This window comes from Aplysia californica, unplaced genomic scaffold (assembly GCF_000002075.1).
Source record: "Aplysia californica isolate F4 #8 unplaced genomic scaffold, AplCal3.0 scaffold00131, whole genome shotgun sequence".
NCBI lineage: Eukaryota > Metazoa > Mollusca > Gastropoda > Aplysiida > Aplysiidae > Aplysia > Aplysia californica.
In genome coordinates, this window is record NW_004797401.1 from 767,565 (window position 1) to 786,953 (window position 19,389).

The 19,389-nt window shown below is 41.4% G+C and overlaps 2 protein-coding genes across 2 annotated transcripts; both read left to right on the top strand.

Moving 5' to 3' along the window:
- The first annotated feature begins 3,164 nt into the window (after positions 1 to 3,164).
- LOC106011493 lies at positions 3,165 to 4,232 on the top strand. Its single transcript, XM_013081448.1, has one exon. It carries the CDS (start codon positions 3,165 to 3,167, stop codon positions 4,230 to 4,232), a length of 1,068 nt encoding a protein of 355 aa, XP_012936902.1.
- Positions 4,233 to 16,859: 12,627 nt separating this feature from the next.
- Positions 16,860 to 17,903, top strand: LOC106011494. The gene has a single exon (XM_013081449.1). The coding sequence runs from the start codon at positions 16,860 to 16,862 to the stop codon at positions 17,901 to 17,903; it is 1,044 nt and encodes a 347-aa protein (XP_012936903.1).
- The last annotated feature ends 1,486 nt before the right edge of the window (positions 17,904 to 19,389 follow it).

Below are 19,389 nucleotides of genomic sequence, written 5' to 3' on the forward strand. Positions count from 1 at the left end.
TTAATTAGCCACCTGGTTAGTTAGTTAGTTAGTTAGTTAGTTAGTTAGTTAGTTAGTTAGTTAGTTAGTTAGTTAGTTCGTTCGTTAGTTAGTTCATTAGTTAGTTAGTTAGTTAGTCAGTTAGTCAGTTAGTTAATTAGTTAAACACAAACTACTGAAAATGCAGCTCATGCTCGGTGGGCCGGTGTCTGATATTGACACGGTGATACATTTATTGCAGATGTTAGCACAGTAAAATAACTCCAACCAAATGTATGCTTGCTTCTGCCTTCCTTTAATAACTCTTCGTACTCTGTCTCGAAATAAAATAACTCGTTCTGAAGGCTTGATTCAGTGAATAGAAAATTAGGCAAGTGTTTCAATTCTGTAGATAGAATAGAAAAAAATCATAACATCTGTTCATTTTGGCGATGATATTAATTGAGCATCTGTGGGCATGTTGGAGTGCTTGCTTAGACGTTATCTATTTGTGTGCACGTGAGGTTGTATTTGAGCATGCCTGTAAACAAAGTGGGGTCGGACGTCAAATGAAAAGTTAGTGCGATAAAGGTGATATTCTAGAAACAAGAGTTTGAGAAGAGGCTACGTAGACTACTGAAAGAAGGATACAGAGGGGGATGAAGCGCAAAAAGGAGAAAGAAAAGTGGCTGGTTTGAGAGATGATCAAATCTATGGATGTATGCGAGAGAGAGAGAGAGAGAGAGAGAGAGAGAGAGAGGGGGGGGGGGAGGGACATAGAAAGATAGATAGATAAATAGATAGATAGATAGATAGATAGATAGATAGACAGATAGATAGATAGATAGATAGATAGATAGATAGATAGATAGATAGATAGATAGATAGATAGATAGATAGATAGATAGATAGATAGATAGATAGATAGATAGATTGGTAAATGATATGTACATGGATGGATTCAAAGAAGGAAGCATTAATAGATGTATTGACTCATAAAGATAGATATAGATATAGATATAGATATAGATATAGATATAGATATAGATATAGATATAGATATAGATATATATAATATAGGTAGATATATATATATATATATATATATATATATATATATATATATATATATATATATGCATAGACAGAAGAAAAAAACAAAATAATATTCGTTTGGACAGATAAAAGTTATCCTTAGAACGAAGGACATGTCAAAAAAATAATAACACAGACTGCAGACATTACTATGAAGAAAGGGTGAAGAATGCTACTACCTTATACCTATACCTCTGATCGGGCTGTCTGTCTTCTTGTTTTTTCACTCTGCATCGCAGTGTCGGTATCTGGTGAAGGTCGTTCGACCATAGGGTGCTAAACTCTCGTAAGTGCCTCTTCTTTGTAGAACATAACTTACGATAGTTGAACACCCGATGGATGGTATACCGGTCTTTCTTCATCGTTTACTTTTCTTTTTGCAATTGTTGTTTCATTGAGTTCAGCTCCGAACCAGACCCAAATATGCTATGTTGAAGTTGTGCTTGATCCAGTGGTTGAGAAAAGAAAGAAGAACAATAAGAAAAAGCGGCGAGGTTGAAACGCCACAAATTAAATATTTGACTTACTCGTATGCACCTATTATAATACGGGTTCGGGTTTGGCCGTTTACTGTTAGAGGCGCTGCTCCTTCTGCGTAGTGCAGTTCTCACATATCTACGATTTCGTCAACTCTACAACGCTTATTTTGTTTTAAGGCGTACGTTACTTCACGTATTTGGAGACAATGGGGCGAGCGAGGAACAAAGAAATAAGGAAAAAAAAGGTATGAGAGCAGTGTCTGAACATTATACAAATTCCAATCAAAATAATCACCAGAGAATGAGTCTTTACAATCCCTGTCAACTCGCAAAAGTATTCTATATCCACACGGCTCAACAACAAACAACAAAAGAAACTATTAAGTAGATAATGGAAGTGTGCAGGAAAAGCATCGTAACCCAAAGATAATGAGCAGCAGAATAAGATAACGCGTAATTCTTTGAACCCGGCGAAAAGCCATGCCAAGATACATGTTCACTAACAACCATCAAGAGTAGACAATTTGGAACAGGACATACAGACCTATTGGAGCCAATGAGAAGTACTCGTAGAGTCGCATAATTTACGGAAAGATGAAGACTTTGAAAGGGATAAGACGAAGACAAGTCAAGCTAGCGGTGAACTTCCTAGTTTGAGATTTTATTGGTAATACACAGAGCCAATTGCATCCAGTTCTATGCCATTATTTAGAAAGTAGACCAACAGGTCCCATTAAAAGATTTTAAAAGAATGCTCAGCCTCCTATGTACACCTTCAACGTTGGATTGAGTTCCTCTTCGATAAGCTCACTTAAGAATATCTGGCAATTTCATTATCATTTAAGAGCCTTTGACCTGTAAGACTTAAATGATATGAGCTTTGACGAATGTCAAACCTCCTCAACCAGTTCTTCTCTCTGGCTGTCAGGTGCTCTCAGAAACCACTGTGGCCAGGACACTTGTGAGTTTAGATAACGTCATTGGGGAAGGTACGAGGAAATGAAGGATGATGTAACCTTTAAACCAAAGAACCATTTACTCCATTAATAATCGATCGCACTGCATATACATGATTCACTATGATGTGTTGAGTTGCCTATGTCACAGAGTGCACATTTGCTGGTTTTTACGTTCGACATTTTTCCCTGCGACTCGAAAAGACTGCTCTTTGTTATGTTGCCTTTAGAATTTGCCATTTGGTTAAAACATGGTTTTGCTTTTCTATGATGAGCTTGAGGAGGCTCGTAAAACGGCATTTCAAACATCATGTAAAAAAAAAAATGTTTACATTTAAAGAGTGTCTTAAACGCGTTACAAACTTATAGTAATTCGTCTTATTTCTCACTATGTCGGATTTTTATATTCTTGTTTCCACGAAGTCTGGATAAACGAGATATTCAAATTAGGATGCTCAAATTGAAGCATAGTTATAACAAACAACAATAATGGTTTCAATGTTTTAATCGATACAAAGGAAAACTTCCTTGTTGAAAAGATTGGTAGGCGTCTATATTAAGGATATCATATACCTTCCCTATACAAAACGTGTCTCACCAACGCAAAGTTATAACTGTATGCTTAAGTGCCAAACAGAGATTATCTTTTAACATCCTGTGCGTCGCTTCATAAATAATGAATTCCTCCTCATTTGTCAGTTTCATCCTCATCCGTGGCTCAGTGAGCAGAGAGCAGTATATCTATCTAGACAATATCTTTGGTATGGTCAAGGCAGTTGGGGAGCCTACAGCTGCTGTTTGTCTCGCTCTCAGCGCGATCGTTTTTCTGCTGGACCGGAAGCGGAACGCAACCACTTTATATCTAGTGGCCTTGAACTTTGCCGAATCGTTCAACATGACGATGTTGTCTGTGTACCAACTGTGCAAGATAACACCAGGCTGTAACCAGCGCCCAGCGTACCACTATGCGAATTTTTGGCTCGGTTCTTACGTAGGTATCTCGTGTCGCCGAAGTGTCCAAGTCCTGAACTGCCTCGTTGCTACCCAAAGATTTATAGCTATCGCCTTTCCCCTTAGAGCCAAGACATCCTTCTTGCTGAACCACCCCACCTTAACATCGCTTTGTGTACTGTTGGTTTCTCTGAGTTTTCACAGCTACATGGCCTTTATGTACGATGTGGGCCCAAGCGGTGCGAGGTTGAGTGGTCTGGCCATAAGAAATTATCCCCTCTTTCGTGACTTGCAACACTCCATCATGTACCTCTTCATGCACCTTTCTCTCGTTCTCACAGCTGCCGCCAACATCGGTACCACTGTCACACTCGTCCTACACAAACGTAAAATGCGCGGCGTACGCAACACCCAGAAAACAAGCGGAGCTCGAGAGAAGAACGAACGGTCCATGACCATCATGGTTCTTGTGTGCACAGCCCTGTTTGTGGTTATGTACCTACCAGTCAGTACAAATCAAACGGTCGCTGACTTCGTTTCGGACTACGGCATGGGTACTCGAGAGCACTACCTGTTCTTCCTCATGAACTCTGCTTTCATGATGTGTCAAGTTCTTGCTGCCCAGTTCGTCTTTGTCTGCTACCTCACTCTCAACTCCAGCTTCAGGAAGAATTTAGTCATAATTCTGTTCACCATCTTCTGCCCTCTCCCCAAGTGCCGCTTGTGCGTTTTGGCGTCGATCACCAACAAGAAGAATGGACCTAAGCGCCCAGACATTCCGAAAAATCGTTAGTAACCATTGGTCTCAAATCTTCAACACACCTTGAGAAGCCTGTCACCAATAGCGAGGTGATTCAAGTTACTTCAGCTGCACATCTTTTAACAGACGTTATCTACCACAATCACAAGCCAAGAAATTGCTTGAGATATCATAGTACTATTGCGCTAAATATGTTCAATGACAGTGATTCTCAAACTACAAAAACTTTGGCTTAAATAAGATTGTTAAATTAACAAAAAGTGCTAAGGATAATCGAAAGGAATAGGTTCCAAATATTTTCCTTAAATCAGTCTTTTGAACTGCAAAACATTGGAAATTTGATTTCTTTGGATTCGACTGCCTGTCTCCTGGGTAATCATATAACATCAGATTTGAAAAATCAGTCAGTGCCATAGTCCTTTCCAAAAGACTCCAAATGCTCTTTGTTTAGTGCCCAGCTTGGGTGATTTTTTTTACCCCGATATCGAACCAATTTGATCAGTAAAAGATCAGGAAAAAGACATACGACTTCAAGAACCACACAACGACTGCTTATCGATGAAAACTGTTCAATTCTCTGAGTAGTTAAGAAAGTCAATACTTTTAGTATGATCTGTAGATGTTTAATGCTAACGACATTAAAGTGCATGCAATTGGATATATTGTAATTCTATGTCTTTTACCCCACCCCCATCCCCCACACACATACTCTCTCTCTCTCTCTCTCTCTCTCTCTCTCTCTCTCTCTCTCTCTCTCTCTTTTCAGTGGTGGGGGCCAAAAAGTAATCTTTATGCTGACTAACAGTACATTCAACACACGAAAACTTTGCTCAGAAATATCGGCGAAATACTTGTGCCTCTTTGCCCTGTCTTTTTCCCTTTCTGCTTACCCATGGGCCACTTGCCTCGCCTATGAAAAAAAACTATTTAATGAAATGAGACGCTAACTCACACAAATATACACTAAACTATAGTTATATTTCTTTGTGATTACTTCAGCAAGGCCGAAATCCAATCCACATTGCACAGCATGTAATGTTCCTATTTATGTGAGGAGATCAAGGCAGGAGCCCTGAACGTATGGCATCTTAAACTGAGCAGAGACGAGCTGTAGTTTATGGCTAGTTGGCACGGCAATGATTGCATTTCGCCCAGAAGTGATCAGTCATATAGTAATACTGAAAAGATTACGGGTTGACCTCTTCAAAAAGAGCTCTACTGCCAACCTGCTTTGTTGATCAGAACTATCATGAAGCCTCAAAACATATAGGTCTCAGCCGCACAAACAACAGATACGTATTGTCCATACCATACCATACTATACTATACATTCTTATACCATACCATACCTTACTATACCATACTATACTATACTTTGGGGGGCTCACGTGGCCTAGAGATTAAGGTGTTGGACTCTCATTCAAAGGTCAAGGGTTCGAATCCGGGTAGCGACCAAAAAATTTTCTTCTCTAAAATTGTTTCCTTTCACCTCCTTTCCTGCTCTCTAGCAATGTTCTGTTGTCTGCATTCATTTCCACTTTCTGCCCCCACCCCTTACCTTCTTTGCCCCCTCCTCTGGACTCCTGACTCTTTCTGCAGCCTTTCTACTGCTACTCCATGGCTCCTCCTTACTGCTGTCTTTCTGCCACACCCCTGGTCTTCTGGTAGGAAAGATCTACTCCTAGCCTTCTCGGACAAGGGCGAAAAATCTCGGAGGGCCCGTGTGCAAATTGCGCACGTTAAAAATCCCTTGGTGGTCTAAAATCGATAAGAGTAGGCTTCGGCCGCCACCCGGGCAAAATTGAAAATTTCCTACCAACTGAAAAATATTAGGTGTGTCCCGCGCGCCCATATGACCTTATGCAGTTGCGAGCGCCGTAAAACACTTTACAAAAACAAAAAACAAATACTATACGTTCTTATACCATACCATACCATACACCGTACTATACCGAACCGTAACGTTACTTAGCCTAGCTTACCAAGTCTCTTGAGATGTAGCCCAAGAGACCATTTAACCAGATATACGCAAATTAAGATAATTCTACAATTTCCAACGATTCTGAATCGTTGTCAAAAGAGTTGGGTCTACTTTATGAAAATACTTTTTTGGGGGGAAAGAACACACGGGCGGCACTCTCTTCTCATAAAATTGTATGAACAGGTTTGTTAATCATATAGTTTAGAGAAAAAAAGAAGTGTACCAATAGTTTTGTGACAAATGGAGTTTAAATGTTCAAGTTAGTACATAAATAGATCTTGATAATTTCTCTTACATTCGTCACCAAAATCTGTAAATTTCGGGTAGTCAGTGTGAGACTCAGGGGATACGGTTCAGCTACTGAAGGATTGCCAATTGGTAACAACAGTTTTTGAAAGCTGCTCAGGCCAATCCATTCGAGCATAAAGATATACATAAATATTGGGTTGCATGTAGTCTAAAGTTCGAGCATAGTTCACAGACCGACAAAAGAAGAAAAACGATACCGAGACAAAACAGCCATAACACGGAGTGCTTTCACCTGTACGTTCACCAACACGACACGTCTCCATCACCAGCCACGATACATGTAGCTGTTTTCCTGTGTTTCATCTCATTGTCATTTTGCCTTGGTACAGTATTTTCCACACAAGCACACAAGGACGTGCCTCCTTCACGGACTGGCCACCATGGTCTTATATTAGCAGAAATTAATTCCACACAAAAAGTTTGATGTTTGAATTCTGAATGGATTCCATTTAGTTGCCTTGCCTTATAGGAGTATTACTTCCAGGCTCAGTGTCCTGAAGGTAAACACATTTCTCAGCCTTTGAAAATTACGTACCGGTTTCTAATAAGAAGTTAAATTTTAAAGGCAATATTTTCTTATGGGTTTCAAAAAAACAATTCATGTTGTGCTCCGTCAATATCTCAACCACCACAGTGAAAATTAATAAGCATGCAAGGAAAGATTGTTTGTTCAGCATGAAAGAGTAATCATTTTACTTAATTCTGTGAGTTAAAGAGTTTAGACCCCCTCTCTCACCCATTTCTTTTTCTTTCTGTCCGATACAGTCCATCACTAGCATGGCAGAACCCATTGTCTCCAATCAACGATGATGTGAGGCAGGCAGATCACCTGTCGCAATCTTTAAGTTACGAGTACATTCTATGTGCTAGAATACTGACAACTACTTATTACTCTCGGTGCTCACAAGGTACAGAGTCCACATCCTTTTGCTCTAACTGAAGTTAAACGCATCTTTAGGCACAATAAGGATGATACTGAAAGCCTAGTACTGGGTTCCTTCGTCTGGACTCGGGGATTTTAAAAATAATATAGGTTTTTCACGCCCCATTCAACACAATGCTACAGAATATTTAGGAAGCGGGCTTCGAACCTGCCTCCGTGGGCCAACCTGGCCTGGGAGCGATACAACATCACAACACAAATACTCGATCAAAGTTCTCGCCATATGTGAGGCAGCGTGGTGGAATCAGGCTCTCGTCAAAATAATCAAAGTAAAGAAACTTGCATTTTTCCGCAGGTTTGTGAATTTTTATCAAATTTTCGTTTTTTGGCTGAACACCTTTCATGCCCATTAAAAGAACTCATTTCTGTGTGGATTTTTCTGAAAAACGTTGATTAAATGCACAAAAAAAAGTAAATTTTCAGTTACCACGGACTCTTAATCTAAGGAAATAACTATTCTTTGGTGGCCATTTTCTCACTAATTTTACCTCTGAAAACAGGTGACCCCGACCTCCTTTATTTGCAAATATCTCGACTTGTATTCATTAAAAATGATTTTTTTTCATCCAAATAAAGAAAATGAACAAGCTTTAAGATGATACCACTAACTCTACATGTCTCAAAATTGACGAGAGCCTGATTCCACCACGCTGCCTCACATATGGGAATTAAATTAGAATTTTCTGCTTGCGACGGTAAAGCGCCTAACCGCTACACCACAGACGCCAGCAGACTTCATGAAGAGTCGAACTATATTTGAAGGGATTTTTTTAAAGGATTTATTAGACTCCGCTCTTATTCGAATCATTTTTCTCATCATGGCAAGTCCATAACCTGCCACGTCACAGAAATGGGGCGAACGTCTTGTGAGTATCGGTCTAGCATTGACATCTCACTTAACAGCGCTCGTAGGTTTGGAGTGCTAATGAACCGACTAAAATGGCCCTCAATTTTAAAAAAAAAAGAAATTGTTTCGTAAATGTAGGAGTTTTGTCCTGGCCTAAAAAAAGTGTTTAAAAAACAAGTGGAATGGAAAAGGTGTCTAGTATTACCTTTTGAAAATGTGACGATCTTCCTTTCCTTTGTTCTGACGGGTCACACAATTTAGAGCGGAGGGTGGCAGGGGGGTCCAGAGAAAGTAGTGTGATGTCGTATTTTATATCAAGTGTTGGATCAGGAGTAATTGTGTATTGTCATATCTCCTGTGGCTGTCGGCCTTTTCGTTTGTTTGAGGTTTTTTATGTGTGGTTGTTGTTTTTGTTTTGATATTTTTTGTCTGTCCTCTTTTAGTCAAAGCCGACGTTCACACCCAAAGTTCCAGTGAGAGATTCCTGTAGTCACAGAGTATCCTATCTCGCCCCAACTCTTTCTCAAATAAGAACAACAAAAACTGTCAGTGAGATTTTTATAGATTATTCAGCTGTATGTTATTAATTTGATTTAACGGACTGAATTAAACAAATTTCCAGTCAGTATTGATCTGATCTTTATACGATCGCTGATTACAATCCTATAGCATCCCTAAAATGTATATGTTTGATGGAAAGTCCAGGAAGGGGGAAAGGGTTGCACACTAATTCTTTACCTTAACAAACCAATGTGTTCTCTGTTCAGACAGACCAGCTACCGCTCTACGAGTATGTCACCATAATATATGTGTTTTGCCTGTCACGTTATGGTTGTGTTACAGACAGACATCTATTCTGCCAAAATGTTCATCAACGCACTGGGGAGTTGTTGCTAACTGGCAATAAGGTAGAAGGTTGACGCAAAGAGGTCGATGCGGCGGAAGGTGGGGGGGGGGCTCTAGAACTCAAAGAATGGCTGGTTCAGCAACGTTCCCAGCATTAAGTTCTGAACTTTTCAGGACTGCGAAAACTATGGATTTCAATTTGGATACCCTATAAGAAATTTTTTAATCAAAATGTACGTAGTTTCTTTGCTAAGTGTTCATGGGAAATATTCCAAAAAGCTTTTCAGGTCAATACGGTTGTATCATTAGTGTAAAAGATCGAAAAGCTCCCACGGGGGCTCTTAAGACGAGAAGCTTCGCGAGAACTGACAGAACACCAGACATCGGCAGGACACACGTGACAGAAGGACCTGTGGTCATCCTCCCACGTCGGCTGGAGGAGGTCTTTTTGAGAACTGAGATCACTGCACAATCAGTGTCAACAACAAAGGTCCAAACTTCGAAAATACCCCCCTCTCCGCATACATTCCCCCTCTCAACAAGACAAATCCTGCTTCACAAATTAAAAAGTATACAATATGTTGGTCATATAAAACGCCACCAGACCATTATGAAAGATATACACGAAGGCAAGTTGTGGGGCAAAAGGGCCAGAATGAACAAGAACAATGTGTACGGATAACACCAGAGAGTGAAACGTCAGCTGGCAACCGTAAGCACTGGCAGATCATTTCACGCAAACCTTTGTCTTACAAATGACACTTCAAGGTATCCAGGTATCCACCCCACCCCCCTTCTCATTATCTCCAGTAACCCACCCCAAAGCAGCCTACTTATAAGGTTGACTTTCTTCCGGCCAAAATAAACGGAACACTGAATCTTAAAACACAAAGCAATAATAGCGGTTATCTTATAAAGCTATCTTTTAATTCTATATGAATTTAGGGACCAATATAGCTCAGTCGGACAGAAATGAAGAAAGAGTCCCCAGTCCCACCATAGGCTACGCCACTTCACCTTTGGTCGGAAGCCACTCGCATATCACAACGTCTCTGTTAATCTTTTCTCTGCATTCACTTTGTAAATCGATCCTTTCACATCCGTCCTCCCCTCCCCAAACCACGTTGTTGAAAATCATACTTGACACGATGTTGTGGTATAGGATATTATTGTGATACGTATTCTGTGGTGTCACTCTGTTTTTCTCTTTTTATGGGGGAGGGGTGTCTTGATCGACTTCAACTATGGAAGCACAAACATTTGACATAAAATGGTGAAATAGTATCGGTTTAACGCCCTCATCAACATTTTAAAGTTATTTCATAGGCGGCACCTCCGAATTTAACCTCCATTTCCGAAAGGCAGAGCCAAGGGGTAAATTTATGTAAATTGCCTTTCCCAAGAACATAACGGCGGATCGAGCACAGGCTCGAACCCCGAGCCCCGAACCTGCAATATCACGATTACGAGCCCGGTAGCCTAGCCACCACGCTACCGACGCCGACCTTACTTTCTATGACGTATTAAAGATACCCCTTTATGGAATGTACCCTACATTTCCACTATCAAAGAGTTTTGTTGTTTAGCCTCTGCCTCAAGCTGAAGGCATTTTTTATCAGGATTTGGCCACTAAACTTCTGGAAGATCTTGGGGGTTTAAACTCCTAAATTTCACTTGAGACACCTGACAAAAGTAAGCCACCTGGAATCAGTGATAATCAAAACTTTTAGTAGAGATACTTCAGCACAGCGGAACTCTCCCACCAGAAGAGATACTTCAGCACAGTGGAACCCTCCCACCAGAAGAGATACTTCAGCACAGCGGAACCCTCCCACCAGAAGAGATACTTCAGCACAGCGGAACCCTCCCACCAGAACAGATATTTCAGCACAGCGGAACCCTCCCACCAGAAGAGATACTTCAGCACAGCGGAACCCTCCCACCAGAAGAGATACTTCAGCACAGCGGAACCCTCCCACCAGAAGAGATACTTCAGCACAGTGGAACCCTCCCACCAGAAGAGCCCACAGACAGTGATGTCAGTTAAGTGATCTCAAATTTTGAAATCTTCATTTCTCTCTGACAAATAAAGTTTGAACTCGTATGTAGCTTGGGTGGAACAAAAGTTTCTTCCGTGGCCGTTAAAAAAATGTTTTACCTTAGGGATGACTGCTGTGCGCAAAGAAGGTGTCGCCTTGCCTCTGTTCCAACAGCCGGAGAGTGGGCAGCCCGTTCTCTCACTGTGGTAAGATCATGTGTATTTTGTACGCACGGACGCATCCTTCCAACAATGTTCCGTGAACTGTCTACTTTTGAAGAGACTAAAATTAAACTATTGTAAATGTTCGATTTACCTTGACAAAAACCACGCCTAAGAGGAAATAATGTGTAAAATCTGTTTCTTTTTCTCGAGCTTCATACTCTTGGAGAAAGAGCTATGAGAGCGAGAAGGGGTGAGGACAGGCAGACATACAGAAAAGAAGACAGCAGACAGCCTGTAGAAAAGACCGACAGACCTGGCCTGGGAGATGGGGTGGTGACGTACTAAACGTGATTTGTTACTTGTTTTTCTTTTGGTAAGTGTTTTACGGTGCTTGCAAAGGTCATAAGAGCGCGAAGGATACATTAAACAATTCAGAAAAGAAAATGTTCCGTCTATATCTGGATTCGAACCCAGGACCTATTGAATGAGAGGCGAACACTGATACCTCTAGACCACGTGAGCCCCCGTTCATAACTGTTGCAAACTTGCACGGTGCATGATTTGTCACCAAGCGATAAATAGAGTTTTACATACTCTCATTTTCATATAGTGACATAAACGTAAATCAGAAATTTGAAGATATGTTATCACCTATTACAATTGTTTGATCTCTCTCTCTCTCTCTCTCTATCTCTCTCTCTCTCTCTCTCTCTCTCTCTCTCTCTCTCTCTCTCTCTCTCTCCCTCTCTCTCTCCCCCCCCCTCTCTCCCCTTCTCTCTCTCTCTCTCTCTCTCTCTCTCTCTCTCTCTCTCTTTCTCTCTTTCTCTGTCTCTGTCTCTGTCTCTGTCTCTGTCTCTCTCTCTCCTCCCCTCCCTCCCCCTCTCTCTCTCTCTCTCTCTCTCTCTCTCTCTCTTTTTTTTTTCTTTTTTTTTCATCACAAGCAAAATTAGCTTTGTTTGATGTGGAATAAACGTCCCTTTCATCCATATTGAGGTAGTTTCAGCTGGTCTCTATTGTTTGTAATGCTCACTGAAGATGGTCGACGCTTTTGGTACATCTTGTCTTAACTAGAATAAGAATCTTTACCCAATGAAGGCGTTTATGGAACCTATCTGTCTAAGCCAAAGAGACTTATCTGTGTGACAATTTTAATAATTTTATGATAGTTTCAGTGTATGAACTACACACAGTCCACATTTCATGAAAATCCTCGCACATTTAAGGGTAACGGTTGCAAAAATAGTTAATTTTACATTTATTTTCAGTGCAGACTGCCATCTGAACGTTCTATAAAGTCATTGAAATAGACTTCGAAATGGCAATTTGTTGCAATTTTTTATGGGTAGCATGGCTTTTTAGCAGAATTGCATGTCTCTGAATCTAACAGAAGGATATTCTAGTTGAAACTCAGGGAACTACACGAAAGGGTTCTCAGAATAAAGGTTCTACCACAGCAATACATCTGCCACTGCAATAGACAATACCATGATCAAAGACAACTGTCAATCTTTTGGGGTGACAGGGATAACTTTGTCAGAGAGCTCTTCAAAACAAGCGGTACCCTCAATACTGAAAAGAATAAAAACGTCTTCCCCAAGTATCGCGGTAAATATTGTTGTGATGAAAATCACTTTTCCCCAGGGCCCCTTCGACCTACCTTACCTAAAGAAGAAGCCACATGTATTATCGGCAGACGGAACAACTTTGTGCAGAGCAGGTCTGCTTTTTGTCTACGTTCTGCGCTCCGAATGAAAACAAGAGACGTCAGATTTGGCTCCCCACTTCCCTTTTCTCTCACCTTCCCCTTCCCGTCCTTTCCTCGCCTTTAAACCCATCGGTGTCAACATGATGCTCGTTCTACCTCTCCGTTTGTCACTCCGCTGTTGGTGTCAACAAAGTACAACTCTATACAGGACTAGCTAAGATCGAAATTTCCCGTCTCTGCCCCCTTTCCCTCGTAGATCAACTTGAGATCAGTCTTATAAAAACAAGAAAATCATTAAAATAGCAGCGGCAGCCTTGACCAAACCACGGCATCACATTAAAACTTGTTAAAATGGAAATTTGAAAATGATGTTTAAATTAAATACAGTTGGGTTTTTTTCTGAAAGACTAATTAATTGTATGGCTTTCAAGACGCCTGGTGGATCCCTATAAAATAGTTCGTTTATTTATTGTTCATACGATAGTTTCTTTTCGTGCCACCCGTAGCTATAATATCAGCTTATCCGCGCCCGTGAGCTGACTCCGTGGGGTTTTTTTTATTCAAACGTTGTAAATTCGATTCTCGCGGGAGAGGGGGGGGTCATTTCATTAAGCACCCCGGCTGCCGTATACTGTATGCCGTTCAGCCCGAATTGCTTCTCACAGCAGAATTGAGACAGGTCACCTCCGCATTGATTATCATTTTCTCATTGGGAGCCTTTAACGTGTACAGGGGTCTCTCGTGGCCTAGAGGTTAAGGTGTTCGCCTTTCATACTGAGGTCCCGGGTTCGGATCCGCTAGCGACGGAAATCGGTTTTTTTAATATAAAATTGTCTCCTTTCACCTCTTTTTCTGCTCTCTAGCAATGTTCTGTCGTCTGCTTTGGTCTCCACTTTCTGACTGCACCCCCTCACCTCCTTTGCCCCCTCCTCTGGGCTCCTGACTCTTTCTACGGCCTTTCTGCTGCTACTTCTTGACTCCTTCTTACTGTTCTCTTTCAGCCTTATCCCTGATCTTCTGGTAGGAAAGATCTACACCTGGCCTTCTCGGATAAGAACGAAAAATCTCAGAGGTCTGGTGAGAAAGTGGCGCTCGTCAATGATCCCTTGGTGGTCTAAAATCGATAAGAGTAGGCTTCGGCAAAATTCAACATTTCCTACCCACTGAAAATGTTCAATGTGTGTCCTGTGCGCTCATATAACTTTGTGCAGTTGCAAGCGCCGTAAAACACTTTTTTTTAAAGTTTGTTATAGATCGTTCGTTTACTACTAAAGAACATTGCACGATAACCACCAGCTCTGAAACGCAGCACTTTGACTGCCCATGGACATTTTAATCTCTAATGTTAGATCTATCGATTGGTCGTGACTGTTGGTGATGATAGATAAATGAGTATATTGCTTGAGGGCCAGGAAACTGCTTTGATCTGTATTTTGCTTTATGGAATTATGTACTGTGGGCTTCGTCGGGCGTGCACTCGATCTCTCCTTATGCGGTTGCTGAAATGGGTAGAGAGGGGGAAGCTTAAGTTCAGAGTTGATTTTAGACCACCAAGGCATCTTTAAAAGTGCGCAACTTGCACACGGGACCTCCGAGATTTTTCGCCCTTGTCCGAGAAGGCTAGGTGTTGATCTTACCTTCCACAAGATCAGGGGTGTGGGTGAAAGACAGCAGTAAGAAGGAGTCAGGGAGAAGCAGTAGAAAGGCTGCAGAAACAATCAGGAGTCCAGAAGAGGGGGCAAAGGTGGTGAGGAGGTGGGGGCAGAATGTGGAGACAAAAGCAGACGACAGAACATTGTAAGCGGGCAGGAAAGAATGTGAACGGAGACAATTTTAGAGAGGAAAATTTTCTGTAGCTTTCCGGATTCAAACCCGGGACCTATTGAATGAGAGACGAGCACCGTAACCTCTAGGCCCCAAGAGCCCCCAAAGGTCGTCTCCGAAAGAACCTAGCCAAAATGGGAAATTCGTGTACAGTGGCTTTCCGAAGGACATAACGTGGGGCCGAGCTGAGGCTCGAACCCCCGAATCCGCAATCTCACAATTACAGGTCTGGTCTCCTAACCACTAGACTACCGACGCCACTGTTAACAGCATGGAGCTTTCGCCCATGCCTTGACTTGAACTCCACTTCAATTTGAAGGAGAGTTTCCTTGTTCATCTGAAGACGGATAGTGTTTTAAAAGACGACTCCGATAAGACGATTACGTTTCTAGTGAGAGAGTCAAACAGGAACTAGGCAGCCGTGAAAATTGTAAGATCTGATGCCAGCCATCATCGAGACAGACTCATGGACTGAGCCCTGAAACACATGCAGAGAGAGATCCCTGTTGAAGATGAGCACCCAGAGAAAGAACGGGTAGTCACCTATCAATTCTTCACAAAGCCTTGGTAACAAAAACGCAGTCATAAACGTCGGCAAACTGTTTAACTAGGCTAAACACAAAAACTCAAATCTTTCAGAAGAGAAAAAAACTGTTTCATCCTTCTAACAAACCTAGCTACATTATGCATAATAATTTCTTGCTTTTTTTTTCAACATTTCTAATTTGAATTTCACCCAAACAGTTCCAGAGCACACGTCTCTGATAACGCAGATCAAGAAACCGCAATAATACTAATATTCTTTTTCGAAAGTTAGAATTTATTACCTCTGAAAAACTGGCCAACATAAACTATGTTGACTCACAGCCCCCCCCCCCCCCCCACAATTCCCTCCCCACACCCCCAAAAATAATCCTCACCAACAGTTTACTATGTTCAACTAACAGTGACAGAAGTTATTAAACTAAGCTTACAGATTGCTACAGTCTTTTCCTGACATTAAATTGTTTCTAAAGTATTCATTCCAAATATTCCAGGGGCGAGACTGAAAATATGACAATTTTTGTATTTGCCTTCCGTACCTTAACAATGCTCTGAACTTATCACTGTAAGTTTCAGTCTACAAAAATTTGCAACTCTTATATTTAACGACTGAAGATTAAAAAAACAATGTTGATAAGAAGTTAGAAGTCAATGACAGCTTGTTCTCGATTTTAGATAAGAAGGTACGCCACCCATCTCTTGGAATTGCTCACGATAGACAAAGACTTGACAATCTTGCTGTTAGACGCACCTCTCAGCAAAAAGAAGACAGCGAAAACAGAACAATACTTGTTGGCTAAACATTTATGTATTATAAATTATTGCGGTTTCTATTCACATCCTTACTTACCGAAGCATGTGACTCCAAGGCTGTTGACACGTGCTCTTAGACTTAAACAAGACCATCGTTATATCCTCAACACAAATAGCGCCTCCTCTTGTCTCCATGTGTAGGACCTCATGCCAGGCTTGTATCTCATTAAGTGCTGTGGAGTGGCTCATCACCTGTAGAATTTCTCTCTCTGAGGAGAAGATGTTGTGCTTGTTTTGTTTTTCCTCAAACAACGGAACATCCAAAAGCCATACAGAAAATAACTCTTCTAACCATTAACTGCACACCTCTTTAATACTGTACAACTTAAGATCATTAGAGGGCATCTTCAACTGAGCGTGAGGACTCTCCCAGACGTGCTGCTGCCTTTACATAATATCATGAATATTTTGCCTTCATCTTGACATATCGGCTTAGAGTAAGCAAAGCAAATTAGACTGATGACAGAAAATGACACTGGATTATGCTTGACAAATGCTCTTTGTTACAAATCATATCTTTACATGACACAAACTTCGTAATCAAATATATACAGCGTATACCTTCGCTACAGCATATATTCCAATACAGACTCGCCCTAGCAAAACACACATGGTCTGAAAGCTTGCGTTTTGTTTAACACAGAAGATGAATTCCAACTCTACAAACTACAACTTCTTCCAGCTCAGTGGCTCGGTCAGCAGAGAACAGTATCTCTATTTAAACAATATCTTTGTTATGATCAAGGCAGTCGGACAGCCCACAGCTGCTGTTTGTCTTGCTCTCAGTGCTCTGGCCTTTCTTCTTGACCGGAAGCGGAATGCAACCACTCTATATTTAGTGACCTTGAACTTGGCTGAGTCGTTTAACTTGACAATGTTGTCTGTGTTCACATTATGTAGGATGTCCTCAAGCTGCGAAAAAGGAGTTGTGTACTTTAATGTAAGTTTGTGGCTCGGTGCTTACGTAGGGATCTCGTGTCGCCGAAGTGTCCATGTCTTGAACCTCCTCGTTGCGACACAGAGATTCATTGCTATAGCTTTCCCCCTAAGGGCAAAGACTACCTTCTTGCTGAACCACCCACTGCTAACATCTCTTGGCGTTATTTTATTTTCTCTCACTATGCACAGCTATTTTGCAATCATGTACGAAGTGTCTGACACTGGCAGCGTTTTGACTGCACTGGGGAAAGAAAATTACGACATATTCAGCAAATTTCAACACGTCATCATGTACCTCTTCATGCACCTTTCTCTCGTCCTCACCGCTGCCGCAAACATCGGAACTACTGTCACACTCGTCCTGCACAAGCGCAAAATGCGCGGCGTTCGCACCACTCAGAAAACTAGCGGCGCTCGAGAGAAAAACGAACGGTCCATGACCATCATGGTTCTTGTGTGTACCGGACTATTTGTGTTCATGTACCTCCCAGTCAGCACAAATTTCACCCTTGTAGATCTTCTGCCAGACTACAGTCACCTCTCAAGTGAAGCTTATCTTTTTCTCACAATCACATCAGCAGCCATGATGTGCCAGGTGCTTGCTGCCCAACTCATCTTCGTCAGCTATATCATACTGAACAAAAACTTCCGGAAAAATCTCCTCATGATTCTTTTCACCATCTTCTGTCCTCTCTCCAAGTGCCGCTCGTACGTGTTGGCGTTAAAGCCCAGCAAGAAAGTGAATCCGTGAGCTCAGAAATTGCGAAAGCAAAGAATTACTAACTACCGGTTTTTAACCTTGAAAAAGACTAAAGTGTCCAGTATCAAATTGATATGCATCTTTGTCTGCACAATCTCAACCCACCTCATGTTTTTAAGACAACTTTTCGAGAAAATAACTGACAGAAACAAGAGAGGGAAAGTAAAGAAGTAGAACCTACCAATGACTCCCTCCTACCACCCACCCCAAACTTCAACAATCGCCAGCACTGTAAAACATGTTTAATTAGGTTATCGTCATCCTCACAAGGTAAAAGGTCTTAATGATCCGCAACCCCAAACCGCTTCCCTGTTTGTATGTGTGAAAGAAAAGCACATCTGTTCATCGACACACCTCCAGCACGCGATATAATCTATACATCAGTCATCAGGCTAGGAGATGGCATGCACATCTCGCACCGCATATGAAACTGCGATCCTCCATAATATTATTCTAAGGCCAGATATTTGTGAATAAATGTAATGTGGGCAGGTAGCCGAGCGAGGTTTGAAAAATCAATCTGTTGTACCTTTTCATGACAAGGTGCGCGTACTGACAGCGGGCAGGAAAGGTGATAAGGCTGATATAATACTCTGGAAAATCTTAAGAACGTAACTGATAAAACAGATTGATAGAAAAGAGTTGCCAGCACCCAAAGCAGTTAAATGATCCTTATACTTCAAACTGCCGAAAGATCCAAGTTCTGGATGCTCTGTGAAATCACCCTAACACCATTGGGGCCAGGCCTTGTACACTCAAATATTGACCACTGTAATCCTGGCAGTTAACTGCTCCCCAGCGAGCGCCGAAACCGCAAATGTACCCCTGCTGGCAGCCAATAGATGAAATGATTCCAGGAACTATGCTGTTATGAGTGTTATCTTTCCTCGTCCTCATGTCCAAACAATGGTAAAGCACACTGGCAGTTGAGAACGATAGGAAAGTAGATCGTAAAACAACTTTTATGAGTTCGTTAAGGGTACAACGTTGGACTAGGTTCAATTCTTAAACAAAAATTATAATAGTTCAAATCTTAAATCTACCTAAGATAAGGTAAGATACATCTTTATTGTCCAGATCCTGGCACATTGGTTTGATGTTTCACCACGTACACACATACACACACACGTACACACACATAAACGTGCACACACACGCAGTATGCTTGCACTCACAAACAGGCTTACAACTTACAGTCACATGCATAATATAAATGAACAGTAATATAAACAATGACAGTGTTAAGCTAGATACATACTCAGTATTCTGATTGTAACTTAACGGTATTCTGATGCATGCTCTAAATTCATACGAATACTTATAACGAGATGATTAAGATGGAAGTAGCTTGATAGGTGGTGGTAAGAATGACCTTCTGTACCTTTCTTAGTTACAAATCAGAAGCCTATGCCTTTCGTTTCTGACTGATATTTTTTTTTTTTGGGGGGGGGGGAGAACAAGAGGTGTTTATCATCCT

What these genes read in the sequence shown, in the direction of transcription:
- LOC106011493 (XM_013081448.1), top strand. Translation starts at nt 3,165, where the DNA reads ATGAATTCCTCCTCATTTGTCAGTTTCATCCTCATCCGTGGCTCAGTG.
- LOC106011494 (XM_013081449.1), top strand. Translation starts at nt 16,860, where the DNA reads ATGAATTCCAACTCTACAAACTACAACTTCTTCCAGCTCAGTGGCTCG.